Raw genomic sequence first — 17,520 nt, 5'->3', positions numbered from 1 at the left:
TTTACAATACTTGTGTGGATGCATAGCTTGTTTGTTTGTTTGTTTATTAATTTATTTATTCAATTTCTATACCGCCCTTCCAAAAATGGCTCAGGGCGGTTTACACAGAGAAATAATAAATAAATAAGATGGATCCTTGACCCCAAAGGGCTCACAGTCTAAAAAGAAACATGACAGACACCAGCAACAGCCACTGGTGGTACTCCTATTTACTGGGAGCAGCCTGTCTCCCAGTGATTGTCCCCAGTTTGCCCCGTTTCACCTTTCTTAGTTACCATCTCAGAAAGGATGGGGCTCTCGCTCACTGGTAGAGCATCTGCTTTGCGAGCAGAAGGTCCCAGGTTTTCTCCTTGGCATCATCTCAAGATAGGGCTGGGAGAGACTCCTGCCTAGAACCTTGTAGAAGCTGCTGCCGGTTGGTGAAGACAATACTGAGCTACAGGGACCAATGGTCTGACTCAGTAGGTGACAGCTTCCTATGTTCCTATCAAATCTCTTATGGGGGATGGGGCTGTAGCTCAGAGGCAGAGCATACCACGTAGCCAGCGTGGTGTAGTGGTTAGAGTGCTGGACTAGGACCGGGGAGACCCGAGTTCAAATCCCCATTCAGCCATGAGACTTGCTGGGTGACTCTGGGCCAGTCACTTCTCTCTCAGCCTGACCTACTTCACAGGGTTGTTGTGAGAAGAAACTTAAGTATGGAGTACACCGCTCTGGGCTCTTTGGAGGAAGAGTGGGATATAAAATGTGAATAATAATCTGCTCTGCACATAGAAGGCCCCAGGTTCAATCCCTGGCAGCATCTCCAGGTGGGGCTGGGAGAGACTCCTGCCTGAAACCTTGGAGAGCTGCTGCCAGTCAGTGTAGACCATACTGTGTTAGATGGACTAGTGGTCTGACTCAGTATTTGGCAGCTCCCAACTTTGTCATTCTTGAGGGTTCATCTCCTCACAGGCTCCACCTCCTGCCTACCAGGCACTGTCTTAGCCTCTGGGTTTCCTGCTCCTCTGAGCAACTTGTAACTGAGGACACTTTCTGAGCTCCTGCTTCCTGCCCCTGATTGCTGCCTTGGTTTGCATTTTGGACGAGTGACTACGTGTGCACCGTCTGTTATAAGATATGCCCTTTAGGGGAAGGGGCTGTAGTAGCTCACTGATCTGCTTGCATGCAGAAGCTCCCAGGTTCAACCCCTGGCATAGAACTGGGAAAGAACCCTGCCTGTAATCTGGGGGAGTTGCTACAAACCAGTGTAGACCATATTGAGCGAGGAGAACCAATGGTCTGACATAGTACAAAGGCAGCTTCCTGTGTTCCTTTATATGCCTTTCAAAAACATGCATGCCATGTCTGTGAAAGATGGTTATCCATTGTAGCTCAAAGGAGCCTCCTGGTACAGAGGCAGTAAAGTAAAGTGTGCCATCAAGTCAATTTCAACTCCTGGCACCCTAATTAGGGGAGTTCTATCTATCTATCTATCTATCTATCTATCTATCTATCTATCTATCTATCTATCTATTATATTTTTATACCACCCAAAATGTGCGTCTCCAGGCGGTTTACAATTAAAATCATTTAAAACATTAAATCACTTAAAACAATTAAAATGATTTAAACATTAAAATCATCAACATTAAAATAACTTAAAACCAACGTTGAAAATGAAAACCATAAATCTGATTTGAAGCCTGGGTGAATAAACGTGTCTTCACTGCCTTTCAAAAAGTTGCCAGAGATGGGGCGGCTCTTATTTCAACAGGGAGCGCCTTCCAAAGTCACTGTTGTAGACAAAAAAAAACCCAGCTGGTGCCGGGGTGGGGGCTAGGTTGTGTGGGCCTGGTGTAGACAATCCCTGAGCTAGACAGACGAAGGGTCTGACTCGGTATAAGGAAGCTCCCTATGTTCCAAATGGCCATGGAATGCATTGAATGCCCATGCATGAAATGGCCATGGAATGCTAATGGCCATTTGGAAGTTCCATGCGTCCCTATGGCCCTTTGGAAGGAACCCGGGCTTTTCAGTGGGCATTCCCTGTCATTCATTGCAGTACATCCCCCAGAAGGACACCTGTTTTGCCTGCAGAATGTCCCAGGTCTCAGAGAAAGACTCCTGCCTTGGAGAGCCGCTGCCAGTCGTAAGCAAAACTGAGCTAGATGGACCAAGGGTCTGACTCCATATAAGGCAGCTTTCTATGTTCTCTGGCTATGTCAGCTATTTGCTCCTTTTGCTCTCTTTCCAAGAGAAGGCTCTCCTAAAGCACTCACGTCCCCCACCCACCCCGCAACACTCACAGACCCTGACAAATCTCCTTTTGCTCCAGCCCTTTCTCTTTTCAAAAGCCGAGCCAAGCAGCCAATTAAAGGTGCTAAGAGGAGCAAAATTCAAGTCCAGCTAGAGCGCTTGTAACCTGCTTTGAATCAAAGGCTTCGCTTAAGCCTCGGAGGCACACTAATAATATACACACCTCTCTGTGGACTGTGTGGCTCAGCTGCTGGAACTCCCTCAAATTAATGGCTCGTTCTCTTCCTCTGCAAACAGGGGAGGCCAGACTTCTGCTACTGAGAAAGATAATCCAGGCCTTGAAGAGGAGGCAGGTGGGGAAGCACAGACCCTTTACGTTTAAATTTCAAGCCCCCGGAGGATTAAATCTGGTGCTTGGCACGTTAGCTTTCTAATAAGGCTGAGTTCACTGCGGGACCATGATAAACGAACATCCTAAAGTGATTTTTGGAATTGCTGTGTGATACTTAAGAGAGCACCTTCTCTGTCCTCTTGTCTGATCATCTGGAGAGGTCCGGTTACAGTTGCCGCCAACTTGTCTGGTGGCAACTCGGGACTAGGCCTTCTTTGTGGCTGCCCCAGGGTGTTGGAACGCGTTCCCTGCTGAAATAAGAGCATCTCCTTCTCTGTTTGTTTTTAGGAGGGCCCTGAAGATGTACCTATTTCCCCTGGCTTTTAACGGAAACCAATTTTTTTTATTTTTAATGTGTTTCTATCATTTTTATCTTTTTATGAGTTGTAAAAGTTTTATATTTTATCTTTATATATAATAAAGACTTTCTCCTCGCCCACTCCACCCTTGCTGCAGCAGCCGCTGCCCACAGGAAGGGGCAGCAAAATTTGAGGAGGGGAAAAATTTGTTGCTCCTTAAATTTCTTCTTCCTCTTCCTCTCCGTTAATGCACCACTGCTGCTGTCTGAAAAGCATTTGCATGCGAAGCAAATGCTCTACTACCACCATTTTCTTTGGAAGCCCAAGCTACACACACAATGCACAGATTTTTCTGTTCAGCAGCTGCAATTGCTGCAAAAAGTGGCTGCAAAAATAGGAGATAAGATTGAACATGGCCCTCTTACTCCCCCCCACTTCCAAAGGCATGCAGATTTCTGCAACTTGGTAAATGCTGGAGCTGGCATTTCCCACCATTCTGTAAACCCTTGGGCAAAAATGGAAATGAATGAGCTCATCCAGAATGGATTATTTATTGCCTCCTTCACCACCCTCCATTCAACGGGTGCACTTGTCAAAACACGCTCTTTCTGCTGACTTTATGCTAAATGAAGGTGCTTCTTTGCTTACTCCGAATAGACTTTTTTTTTAAAGGTACTGATTGCGTGTATCACTTTCCACTGCTAAAATTCTGTGATTCTGTGTTATTTCTGAGAGCACAATTCCATATTGTCCTGGCAAAAATATCTAGCTTTGCCATGTCTCCCGGAATTTAGGGTAGACCCTGGATTTTGGCTCTTCCACCCGGCTGCTAAATTCCACCCAGATTTACACGGATTTCAAATGCGCTGCCAGGATTGCCCAGATTTTACCCTGGATCTGATCACATGGGATCGGAAGTGAGGAAAGTATTAAAATCTGTCAAATAAATAAATAGATATGCAAATTAGGTACCACATAATTTGCATAATATGCAAATTAGGTCACCAAATCTGGGAAGCGTGACTGTAGCAACCCTACCCCTGTTTGCCTTGTAAATCTAATGGTGGAGGGGGCAGAAGGGGGGAGTTCTGGGTGTGAGCTCTGCATCTTGCTGCCACTTGTGGCCACCTGCTGCACTGCAGTCGGCTTCTGAGCCTCTTGGCCCTGTGTGCAAGGGTTTGCCTTATGACCGGAAGGGTGTACGTACCTTCCTTCAGGCCATGCTTCAGCTTCATGGCCTCCTTGGTCCTGGAGCTTTGAGTCTGGGCCCTCCTTCTTCATGTTTTCGTCTGCGTACATAGAGCTGATGTGACTTGCCAAGAAGCTCCAGTTTTATCATAAAAAAGCCAGACTGGAATTTGCTAAAATGCATATTGACAAGCCACAATGCTTCTGGGAGAACGTCCTTTGGACAGATGAGACTTCTATGAGCCCTGATTTGGATCCTATCGAACATCTATGGAAAGAACTGAAACATGCAGTCTGGAGAAGGCACCCTTCCAACCTGACACAGCTGGAGCAGTTTGCTCAGGAAGAGTGGGCCAAACTACCTGTAGACAGGTGCAGAAGTCTCATTGAGAGCGACAGGAATCGCTTGTTTGTAGTGATTGCCTCTAAAGGTTGTGCAACAAATTATTAGGTTAAGGGTCCCATCATTTTTGTCCGTGCCATTTTCATTTGTGTTGTTATTTGAAATATTCTGTTGCATCAAAACTCTAAAGCAAAGTCTGATTTTTGTTAAATGCGGAATCAACAATGATGGGTGCCCATTACGTCTGTCAGTTTCAAGTTATTTCAGAGACAATTGTGGGTTCTTCTTTTTTCGTGGACGGGTACCAACCCATTTGTCCACATGTGTAGGTGTGTACCAGTGGGGATTTGAACTGGCAACCTCATGCTTGCTAGACAAGTCATTTCCCCGCTGTGCCATTAGGTGGTTGTGTTGTTTCTAGCTCTGTGTTATTCACAATATTCATACACAGTGTATTTTGTTACTGTTCTTCCAGATTATTAATGCCCGTTATATATTCTTTGTACAGTATGGTTGTGGTGGTGAGGGTTTCTCTTTGATTTATGTTTACTGCAGCTTATAACATATGTGAGTACACACGCAAAATTGCAAAAAAGGGAACATGGGAAGCTGCCTAGTCAGACGATTGGTCCACGTAGCTCAATATGGTCTACAGGAGCATTGCATAACATACGGCCCATGGGCTGGATCCAGCCTGCAAGCATGTCCTGGCCGGCCTGCAGGACTCTTTCTTGCCACCGCTGCCTATTCCCCTCCAAGCAGGCACTCCCCTATCTTTCCGCCTGCCCGCCTGGCAGGAACCTGCTCTCCTCAGCCAGTGAACAAGTGAGCGGTGAGTGAGGCTTGTCACTGCCAATCCTTTGCAGCTCATGGATGTTACACAGCTTCTATTTGGTCTGTCCCCCTGCTGCACTTCCCGCTGCCATCGCCTTCATAATTGGAGCGAGTGAATGAACAGAAGGCTGGGAGAGCCCAGCAGCTGACAGCCCTACAGGGTAAGGGAGTGGGACCGCGTGCGGTGGTTCGCTCCGAATTTGGACCGAATCGCCGCTCCACGAACTGGTTCGTTGGACCTACCAGCTGGGTTGGTCGAACTGACAAAACAGCTCAAGCCGGTTCAGAGCGGTTAATGATTGACCCATTTGAACCGCCTGGATCACAGTGGAGCGGTTCGACTGCAAACTGGTCCATGCACACCCCTAGTGGGGGCTGCCAGGGAGGGGGGCAAAGACAGGCCCACCCTACCCATGTTAGTAAGAATTTAAATTTTAAAATATAAAAATATTTTTAAATTTATCAATTAATGTAATTAATTATAATTTCTTTTAATTAATATTTAATTATAAAATTGACCTCGGGTCCTATACACCAATGCACCATTGTTTTTCGTCCCACCGCGTAATTTGAGTTGTGTACCCCTGGTCTAGCCACCTAATGGTGCAGCAGGGAAGTAACTTGCCTAGAGAGCAGGAGGCTGTTGGTTCAAATCCCTGCTGGTGTGTTTCCCAGAATATGGGAAACTCCTATAATCAGCAGTGATATAGGAAGGTGCTAAAAGGCATCATCTCACACTGCGCAGGAGGAGGCAATGGTAAACCGCTCCTGTCTCCTACCAAAGACAACCACACGGCTCTGTGGTTGCCAGGAGTTGACACCCACTCAACGACACAACTTTCAACCCCTGGTCTACACTGACCAGCAGCGGCTCTCCAAGGATTCAGGCAGGAGCTTCTCCTGGTCCCACCTGGAGATGCTGCCTGGGATTGACCTTGAGACCTTCTGCATGCAGAGCAGTTACTCCACCACTGAGCTACGGCCCCATGCCAATGCAGTTCTTACGACAATACGGATTTTTGTTTTGTTTTGAAATAAATAAAATTTCCCACATAGGAGCACATTCAGAGATTGCATCCCACCTACAGTCCACAGCAATACCGTCCCCTCTCCCTCCTCCAGCTGCATGTGTAGACTAGACCTTAGCAATGAATATGGGTGAAACATGTTTCCAGTCATCTCTACCCAACTGTCCCCACCCACTGCGGCTGCAGCGCTTCTTCCCACGGTCTGGCACGGCAGGAGGTTCCTTGCAGGCACACCCATATCTTTCAGCTCCTTGGGCTCCAGGCATGATGCAAGATCTCTCAGTGCACAACATGATGAAGCCTTTCCAGAAAAGGCTGTGCCGAGGTGACGAGGAACACAGCTCAATGGCATCGCCTTAAGAAGCACTCGCATTGACCAGCCCACCACCACCACCACCACCACTTAAAAAAGCAGCCTGATCCAGCTGAGGACCATTGCCCAGATGCAGTAGATGTTTAACCCTTTGATTCCATGCGCTTGCCTACCAACCATTGCTCTCCCAAGTGGCTATTTGCCCTTGAAGGTAGCATTGCAGCAAATGGTATTTGGGGGCCAAATAGCTACTGCAAAGGGCAATTCTCCACAGGAAAGTGACACAGAATTAGATACCCTCTGCTCCTGCACCACAGCCCCAGACCTCTAGACTGAGGCACTCCATGAGGCGAGTCTCACAATCGGTGAGACCCGCCTTCAGCAGGTTTGTGGGGAGAGTGGGCTTAGTCATGGAGCTGGCAGGGGCTGTGGGGATCGGGGGTCATGTGGCACCCAGAAGTTCCAGGATGCCCCACACAAGCGTGCGGGACATCCTGGAGAGACCCCCAGCATTGCCTCCTGCCAGGGGTCTCCTCGTGTGTTGCTGCTGCGCGGAGCCGCCCTGCTGATCAAAAAGAAAGGGTTAGCGGAATGCTCACTCCACTAACCTCGGCTAAGGGGAGGGGGAATTAGGAGAGTTTGCTGCTGGGAGCTGCGTGGCTCCCGTGGCAGCAGACGATCAGCAGAAAAAGGGCTAGGCTCCCTTAGCCCACTTTTTGCTGATTGTGAGAATCTCCTCCATGTCTCCTTCTCTAGGCTGATTCATGGTCTCCAGTAGGGCAGAGATCAGGAACGGCACTTGAACTCAGATAACTCCAAGGGTGACAGGTCAGGACCATGGACAGAGCTGATCAGGGACTACAGGAGCTGGGCACAGCAAGTAAAAAGGAATGTTGCTCCAGCAGCTTCTTGTGGCAGACGGCCAGCTTTTATAGCCTTCTGCTGAGACAAAGTGACTCAGACCCACCCCTTCCATAAGGAAGCTTTGGTTCTTTGAACTGTTTAATTGTTTTTATCCCGTGAAATTGTTCTCTGACATGGTTTTGTTTCACTCTGTTGTATATTGGTTGTGTTTTAAATTGTGCACACTGCCAGGAGAAACACATATCAGGCAATATAGTGATTTGATTGACCCTTCCTTTCTCCCTACCAATGCTCTCCAGCAAACAACCTGTCAGAGCTGAGCCATGAGCTATTTGCTTGAAGTGACACAGGTTCCAAGGTCAGGGAAGGTCCTGTTGCCAGCACTGCCATCCTGAAGGCTTCCAGAAGCTTTTCTGATCAGGCTTGTAGTTCCCACTCTTAACATGCTCAGGAGTCTCATGGGATTGTGGGCTCCCTGTTTGTCGGCATATTGGGGACAGGTCACTTAGTAGGCAGTGAGACGATCACCTCCAGATTCAACAGCTGCCAAGCGAATTGAAAGGGGATTAGCCTCCCACCTTTCCCTATATTAGGGAATGTCTAATTTAGATGCCGTGATGTGTCTATACCTACAAAGATTAGAATTGTTTGAACCATGGTTTTTCCCATGACACTCTAGGATGCAAAAGCTGGACACTGAAGAAGCTAGATAGAAAAAGTATTAACGTTTTTGAACTATGGTGCTGGAGAAGACTTTTGAGGAGACCGTTGACAGCCAGGAAAACAAACAAATGGATCATAGAACAAATCAATCCAGAACTTCTACTCAAGGCACATGACCAGGCTCAAACTATCCTACTTCGGACACATTATGCGATGACCCAGCTCCCTTGGGAAGTCCATAATGCTGGGGAAGGTTGAAGGAAAGAGAAGAAGAGGACGCCCAGCAGCAAGGTGGATGGACTCGATTACGACAGCAATGAAGGCACCACTGAGAGACCTTAAAGGCCAAGCTGAAGACAGATCATCCTGGAGACAATCTATCTATGTGGTTGCTAGGAGATGACACCGATTTGACGGCACCAAGCAAGCAAGCAGGCCAGAGTTAGCTTGCAAGTTAATTTCACCTTTTCTTTCTGTCCGAAAATTGACCTTTTTTCTTCCCCTCCTCTGTAGTTGCCTCAAACAAACTAACACTAATCACCTCAGCAAGAAAAGCCAGATGGGGCCCTGTGAACGCCACTGCCAGTCTGTGAAGACAATACTGAGCATGATGGAGCAATGGTCTGACTCAGTATATGGCAGCTTCCTGTGTTCCCCATCACAAAAGAACTGAATGGGCAATAGGAACTCAAGAGGTGCACCCACTAAAGTTACTGATTGGTTTACTGGGTCCTTCCAATGGAACAGATACCGTCTTTGCACGTCTTTGTAAATTAGTCCATTTACATACAGGTTGTTCTCGACCACTCATGCCGTTGTGTTTTACTCAAGCACAGCAAACAGATAATGGATCCTTTTGAGATCCTCCGGAAATTAACCGGAATTTCCCTCCTCAGGAAGAAGGAGGGCCCATTTTCACATTTGTTCACATGTGTATATGGGGCAGCAGTGATATAGGAAGATGCTGAAAGGCATCATCTCATACTGCGTGGGAGATGGCAATGGTCAACCCCTCCTGTATTCTACCAAAGACAACCACAGGGCTCTATGGTCACCAGGAGTAGACACCGACTCGACGGCACACTTTGCTTTAGAAATAACACAGAGCCTTGTGATGGGAAAACTCAGAAACCCAGAACCACTCTCCAATAGGTGGCAGTACCAGCCTTGCAATGGGAATCTTTGCTATCATTAAAAGCAAATATGAGCCACAATTGGATTAGGAGGTCCTCTCCGCAGATTTCTCTTTACTACTGCTGCTGCTACAGGTTGCTGTGTGGGAATGGGAAAGGGATGTATTTTGCTCTGAGTTTGGATGATTGATTTCTCTCACTCGGAGACTCTCCAAAGAGCTGAGTGTGGCACACATGGCTCTCCCCCCCCCTATTTTATCCACACTAATCTACCCTGCTAGGTAGCTATAAGGGAAGAGAGCTGGTCTTGTGGTAGCAAGCATGACGTGTCCCCTTAGCTAAGCAGGGTCCGCCCTGGTTGCATCTGAATGGGAGACTAGAAGTATTTGCACTGGAAGAGATTCCCCTCAGGGGATGGAGCCGCTCTGGGAAGAGCAGAAGGTTCCAAGTTCCCTCCCTGGCAGCATCTCCAAGGTAGGACTGAAAGAAATTCCTACCTGCAACCTTGGAGAAGCTGCTGCCAGTCTGTGAAGACAATACTGAGCAAGATGGACCAACGGTCTGACTCAGTATATGGCAGCTGCCTATATTCCTTAGAGGGGGAGAGAATCACCAGCCCAGAATAACTGAGTCTGTTGCTAAAAACCTGGCAGTAGTGTTTTGCCCTAGGGCAGCTGTTCCCAGCCTTGGGTCCCCAGATGATGTTGGACTACAATTTCCATAATCCCCAGCCACAATGATGTGGATGATAGGAGTCGTAGTTGTACAACATCTAGGCACTCCTGCTCGGTGCTGAGTAGTGTCCAAGTAACAAAAGAGCTAACATTCCTTATTTAAACACAATTTAACAAAAAGAGCTAACATTCCCAGATGCTTCCTTAATGGGAGATTTCCCTGGAAGGAAGAGATAACTCATTCTTTTCCTCCCGACCCGGAGAAGTTACTACTACTACTACCACCACCACCACCACTACTACAGATACTGATACTGTTACTACTGCTACAACAAATATTCATATTTGTAACTATCCCCTCACACCCCTTTCCTTTTCAAATATGAAGCATCACTATTTACAGATATTTAGTTACATGGGCAAAAATTTAATGTTATTTGATGGTCCTAGAAACCCTACACTCTTAGCAAGCCTAGCAAGAGGGTTTTTCGAGAAAGGCCTCTCACACATTAATGAGTAACAAACAGAGGACTCCTTAGGTCTGCAACGACCTGGAAAATGGGTGGGCCATTCTTTATGGCTTCATATGGCAATAACCCATGGATAATAGGCCCTAACTAAGGTGGCTGGAACTTGGAATCCAATCCATGTTGTCTCAGGGCTAGAACAAGGTGGCGATCAGGATCAATGCATTTTCACCCAGGCACAAAAATATCTGGCTTCAAGGTTAGACCTTGGGAGGAAAGGTCATTCTAAAAACGACACCTGGCAGGAACAATTATGCCTTGGATGAGCATATAGGAGGCTGTGTGATTGTGGGGAGAACAGAAAAAGCTCCACGTGTTACACTGGGTGCAACTTCCTGAAAATATTTATTTTTGTGACTCCGGCTGATCACTTCTTGTTTGGGTGGATTGTTGATTAATAACAACAATCGGTCTCTTCTTGTGCACTGCTCTCTAGGCAGGTTGAGAATGAGAATAGTGTGTGAGAATTTCTTGGTGGATTTTTCTCATGCTTGTTAGCCCTCTTTTTCCTGTTTTTGATTCTAAGGAATAGAAACATATCCTGTGTGCAACTATACTAGACATTTTAGCAGAAGAGTGATGAAATCTTAACGAATGAAGCTGTCCTTACACAAGCTCATACTTCCTAAAAGGAAAAGATCTTTCTTTCTCAGTTACTTTTTAAATGATGACATCCTACTGACATTTGCTTCATTCAGAGGCCAAAGCCTTGTACGTCCAGCTTTTGCCGTCTGAGTTTCTCAATAGCACTACTCAGGAGTTACTTGGATTAATAACTTAATCTGGACGTTAGGTACTGATTTGAATGGGTCTTTCCCTGAAGTGGCTGTGCTAGGGATTGCAGCTTTACTGCAGTGCAGGGAATTAGCCACTCCTATCATGTGCTTTTTCACATTTGACATGATTTGCATTGCTTTGATAGAATCTCCGGGGTGCTTTCCAGACTGTGCAGGAGGAAGTGGTGTAAAATCCCACCAAGATAAGATCCGAATTGAGGCTGTGGCTGTGCAAACGGCACCTTGCAGTTTCCCTGTGCAAGCCAGTGTCAAAACCCAGATCGTACGAACGCACATCAAGCCTATACATAGCTAAGCAATTTTAAACTGCTGTCTGGAAAGCACCCAGGTGATCAGATAACTTCTGCTGATCGGCACCTAACAGGAACACACACAGGTAAGCAGGTAGGCACACACTCTTAACAATGTGCTGATATTTTATTGCATCCTGGGGATGTATTCTTTACAGGATATTTTCCCCTGAACCTGTAGCTGTAATCCGAACACTTGCAAATTCTCTTCATTTTCAGCTGTGCTCAATTAAAGAGTCAACGTTGTATCCTGGCAACCTAGAACAGTCTGCTTGATGCAGTGGTGGGCTCCATAGCAGAGTGGAGGCTCCCAACCAGTGGTCCTGCAGATGCTGCTGAATTCCCATCATCCCCTGCCACAATGAACTGTAGCTGGGGTTGATGGGAGTTGTAGCTCAGCAATGTCTGGAGGACCACAGGTTGGGAATCCCTGCTCTAAAGACTTTCAAACAGAGGCTGAATACCCATCTGTGGCACTTTAGTACACTGAGCAACAGGTTGAATTAGAAGACCTTTAAAGTCCCTTCCAACATGAATGATCTCTGATTCAATGTTTATCTAATGACAGGAGCCAAAAAGTGAACTGAACTCTCTGTTACCCACAACAAACCTGCAGAGACCACCAAGGCAAAGAAGCAAACTTCATTTAAATTTTATGTTACTCCAAAAAACAATCATAGACATTTATATCAAAATGCAGTCAAACACCATTGGACACGTTCTAATATAAACCAAATTATCACAAAGGCCCCTGAACATATTTCGATGAAAAAGCTTCATCTGTGGTTGCCTTGAAACTTGCAATGATGCCACTAACACAAGATATAAGGACTTCAATATGAGGTTTTGTTCCTTTGCTTCAGTTAGAGAGGTTCATCAGTGGAAAAATCTTCTTATATGTTTGAAGGGGCTGGATGGGAGATTCCAAGAGTGCGACCTACATTAGAAACAAAAGTAGATCCCCCTGTCCTTGGGGTCTGAAGACCATAGAAGACTTAACACCACATTAAACTCTTGCTAAGTTTTCTCTCCACTTTAAAAAAAAAAGAGAGAGAGAGCAAAAGTATGTGTTTTTTTTAATGTTGAAAAGCAGTGAGAGGGAGGGAAGAGGGTTCATGCAGTTTCCCAGTTTCTCTGCCAATCTGTATTGTTCACAGATGGCTTCTACAGCAAAGTGGTGGAGGATTGGTTTCCTCCACAACTAGATCCAAGGCGGAAGATTGCATATAGACAATTATGAATATTTTGGTTCTGCATCTCCACAAATGTTCTCAAAGCGGTTTAGATTAAAGATAATAATAATATATTGTGACCAAATCACAGTAAGCCTGCTTATTCAGTGAGCACTCACTGTACATAATTTTGTACATAATGTAGTGATCACTGTGTGTAACGTACATAATGTACAAAATTATGTACATAAAGACGTATCCTTAGGGAAGCAGAGATTGTTCCTGCAGTAGGGGGTGTGGCTAAAATCTGGGCACTTGTACAATGCCATCATGAGCATGTTTACTCATATATAAATAGTTCCACTTACATTTAGTAGGGCTTACACACGTATAACTGGCTAGCATAGGCTTGCAGTCCTGAAAACAGAGCTTTCTCATCTGTTCCCCATTGTCAGGAGTCAGGAGAAAGCAAAAGACAGTTTAACAGTTTTCCTTTCACTTTGTTTGTTGGTAAACAACCCAAGGAGGCACTTAAATAAACAAAGTTCTACATGTGCGTGCTAACAGGGTCACTGGAAAGTAGTAGACTCTGCTGAACAAACAATCAAAGGAACAACACAGATGGAAATATGATTGTTTTGCTGATCAGCCCTTTGGGGTTGAGTTGATGTTCCCAGAGTGATGCTCTAATGTGAATACTGATATGCAGCTGCCGTCACATTTGTGATATGATGCTGTTTTCTGTATTGCAATGATCTGAGATCAAACCTGCAGAATGGATGAAAAAGAAGTTTTCTTTTATATCTGGAGAAAGATATATCTGGAGAAAGACTGAAGATGCTTAAGAACAGGTCTCAGCACTTGCTCCCGGCTTCTCCAAGGTTGCAGGCAGGAGTCTCTCTCAACCCTACCTTGGAGATGCCAGGGAGGGAACTTGGAGCCTTCTGCATAAGAACATAAGAAGAGCCCTGCTGGATCAGGCCCAAGGCCCATCTAGTCCAGCATCCTGTTTGACACAGTGGTCCACCAGATGCTTCTGGAAGCCTACAGGCAGGAGTTGAGGCCATGCCCTTTCTCCTGCTGTTACTCCTCTGCCTGGTAATCAGAGGAATCCATCCTCTGAGGCTGGAGGTCGACCTCAGACTACTAGCCGTTCATAGACCTCTCCTCCATGAAGTAGGGTTGTGCGTTTTTTCCCCCTGGTTTTTTTTTTTGGCCCGAATCCGAAACACCCCCATTTTGTTCTTTGTTCTAAATCAGCCAATTTGAAACACCCCAATTTTGTTCTTTGTTTGAAATTGCAAAATCCGAATCTGAAACATTCTGGATTTTAAAAAATGGCCCCGGGGGCAAAACTAGGGGGTGGGGGTGGTAATGCCTAATGGGTGGAAGCTACCACCCAATTTCAGAAGAATTGGGCAAAGGGCTGATTTTTGGTGGCACTACCACCTGTCCCACTCTTCTGCCCCCAAAGCCCCCTTTTTACCCTGAATCCACCCCAAATAACATCATCATTGCACATCAACAACAGCAGAGCTTTGCAAGGAACCAGGCAGATTTCCAAAGGTCATGAACATCCACATTTCCCCAGAAATGCAATTGATCTACACACAACAGTGTGAAACAACAACAATGAAATAACACTGCCCCACGCAGTGTGCACACTGCCCCACTGGCCAATGAGGGGAAATTTTACCCTTAAATTTCCTTAAAAGGAATAAGGAAGAATTTGCCAGCAGATCAGCCCATGCTTTCACTGGCCAATCTGCAGGCTGGAAGGGCTGGAAATTCAAACAGATGTCAAAACTCAAAATGGAGACTGAAGGAGAAAGACTTTTTGCTGTTGCAAGATGAAGATCTAAAACAGCCGAAACAACAAAATGTTTTGTATTCGAAACAGAGATGTTTTATTTTGACTACAAAATTTTCTGTTTTGAGCACTGGGTGTTTTGTTTTGGCTACAAAACAGCCGAAATGGCCTGTTTTGGGCACAAAACGTTTTGTATCCAAAACGAAACACACACTCCTACCATGAAGTTATTCAAATCCCCCTTAAAGCCAACCAGGTTGTGGGCTGTCACCACATCTTGTGGCAGAGAATTCCACAAGTTGATTATGCAAGTTGCACTGCAGCCACAGAGAGTCCCTAATGTTGACAAAGGACTACCTGTCATGTTGGCCAATAATATAAGTATAGAAGGCAAAATGTGTAATGGCAATAGGCCAAGACTGGAGACATACCTCACTTTCTTCCCATCTCTCCCATTAGATAATTGCTGAGCTTGTCAACGTCTCATCTTGTCCCGGTGTTGAAGATGCTTCTTTTGTGCCTCCCTCTCTCACCGAAGGAATCATTAGCTCAAAGAGTTTAGACAACCTTTCAAATCGCACACTGCTTTGGAAATTCCGGGCTGCAAAGGCATACAGGAGAGGGTTGATGCAGCTGCTAATCAATGCGATTGAGCCTGCAATGTAGGACCCCACTTCTGAAATATTCTCCAGTGCTTTGGAGCCCTCTGGATGGGAGTCCTCTGTCAGAGCTGCAGCAATGCTGATCAGGTTGATGGTGTGATGGGGAAGCCAGCACAGAGCAAATGCCACCACCACAGCGGTTATCAGCATTGCAGAGCGCCGCTTTGATGGGCAAGTCATTTTGCTGATTCTTCTACCAACGCACACGTAGCAGATGGAGATGATGGCAAAGGGGACCACAAAGCCGACAAGAGTCTCCAGTAAGAGACAGGCAATCAATTGGGTGTTAGAATAATAGCTGACAACCATACACTCTATGCCATCTTCGTCGTCGACTCCCTTAAATGGAATGCCGCCTGCTCCGAAAGCAATGGAGAGAAGCCAGATGAGGAGCAGTCCCAAGGAGGTGGCCTTCTTCTTCTTCCACCGTTGAATAGCAAAGGGATAAAAGACAGCCATGAATCGTTCCATGCTCAGCGCCACAATCAGGAACACACTGGCATACATGCTGCTATAAATGAGGAATGTGAGGATTTTGCATGTGATGAGGCCAAAGACCCAGGTCTTGGCGATGGAATAAATCCAGATGGGCAAAGTCCCAAGAACCAAGAGGTCTGCAATGGCCAGATTGAGGATCATCACGATGGTTGGAGACCTTTGCTTCATCCTGCCACAAATGGTCCAAATGACAAAGGTGTTCCCAGGGACCCCAATGATGAATGCCAAACTCAGAATGGTGCAGGCCAAATATCTGATGATGCTCCAAGGCAGATGAGCCTCACTTTCCACAGAGGGACTCATTCTGATTGGAGTTGCTCCCTTTCTTTTGCCAGCAATTAAAACTGCACACACTTCTCAACTGCTGCAGAGGTGGACAGAGACTCTCATTAAGTACTCTCCATCTAGTCTGGAAGATACTGTGACCACAAGAGACGGATTCTACAAACCGTGCCTAGAGAAGTGATTTCACATCCTATTTTTTCTGCTGAGTTTCAGACTTTCTGCTACTAAGAAGACTATGCATATGTACACATTGTTTTCTAAAGAAGTGAAATTTTGAACTTATTGACTTCTGCTTCTAATTCTCTCAGAGACTTTGGGCCAAAAGGACATGATGCAGAAGACCATGATCTATGATTAAAAACAACACCTAAAAACTAAAAAGCAGGCATATGGCGGGGAGGACTTGGATTTTCAGCAGTGGTGCTGGGAGTGTGGTGGGGTGGAGTTTAATTTTTCACTGTGCAATTTTCCTGAGTATATCCCCCCGCCAGCTGCTGTTAACACCATGGGGGGGAGTATTCCCCCCCAATGAGGTCAAGAGAGGAGTGTGTGTGTGTGTGTGTGTGTGTGTGTGTGTGTGTAGTAGAGGGGATGTATCTTGATTGGGGAAATGACCCAGTTTTCTCCAGCACGCTTTCCAGATTATCTGCTACAACCGTGGTAAAATGCTTCATTCAGCTTGGTAGGATTGAATTGAAACGATCCCCAGAATCTACCACGGGAAAATTTCCCTACAATGGGAAAATACAGCTACTTTTTTGCAATGGACATACAACATTATAGCATTAAATCACAGCAATAGAACCCAAAACAAGGCATCTGATATGTGAACGGCACCCTGCTGTCAGCACAGGGACTGCGGTGCCACAACACAGGAAGCACAGAAGCACACTTAGCAGATATGTTGTGACACTCTGGTAGGGTCTAATCTGAAAAGCGCCCTGAAGCCGATTTTGAGTTTTTAAAACTGTCAGGAGATCTTATGAATATGATGAATATTTATATACAGCTTTTCAACAGAAGGTCTCAAAGCAGTTTACATAGATATAAAGAAACCACCAAGCAAATAAAATGGCTCCCTGTCCCCAAAGGGCTCACAATCTAAAGAAGAAATGTAAGACATCAGCCACTGGAGGGATGCTGTGCTGGGGGTGGATAGGGCCAGTTGCTCTCCCCCTGCTAAATAAAGAGAATCACCACATTAAAAAAGTTTCACTTGGCTCAGTTAGCAGGGGAAATCTTATGACTCTCTCTCATATTAGTCTTGGTTTTGGTACCTTGTAGGCAGGTTTGGATAACTTCATGGAGGAGTGGTCTCTCAATGGCTACTAGTCTGAGGGCTATAGGCCACCTCCAGCCTCAAAGGCAGGATGCCTCTGAGTACCAGTTGCAGGGGAGTAATGGCAGGAGAGAGGGTATGCCCTCAACTCCTGCCTGTGGTTTCCAGTGGCATCTGGTGGGCCACTGTGCGAAACAGGATGCTGCACTAGATGGGCCTCCTTGGGCCTGAT

The 17,520-nt window shown here is 46.0% G+C and overlaps 1 protein-coding gene across 1 annotated transcript; it reads right to left on the bottom strand.

The window, feature by feature from the left end:
• Positions 1-15,019: 15,019 nt before the first annotated feature.
• On the bottom strand, positions 15,020-16,063 carry LOC128334185 (leukotriene B4 receptor 1-like). Its single transcript, XM_053270551.1, has one exon. It carries the CDS (start codon positions 16,025-16,027, stop codon positions 15,020-15,022), a length of 1,008 nt encoding a protein of 335 aa, XP_053126526.1. The 5' UTR covers positions 16,028-16,063.
• Between the last annotated feature and the right edge of the window lie 1,457 nt (positions 16,064-17,520).

The sequence above is a fragment of the Hemicordylus capensis genome, chromosome 9 (genome assembly GCF_027244095.1).
Source record: "Hemicordylus capensis ecotype Gifberg chromosome 9, rHemCap1.1.pri, whole genome shotgun sequence".
Classification (NCBI taxonomy): Eukaryota; Metazoa; Chordata; class Lepidosauria; order Squamata; family Cordylidae; genus Hemicordylus; species Hemicordylus capensis.
The sequence above is the reverse complement of the archived record's forward strand: the minus strand, read 5'-3'. Positions and strand labels throughout refer to the sequence as shown.

Bases quoted from the DNA above. Each gene is read 5' to 3' on its own strand.
- LOC128334185 (XM_053270551.1), bottom strand. From the start codon at position 16,027: ATGAGTCCCTCTGTGGAAAGTGAGGCTCATCTGCCTTGGAGCATCATC.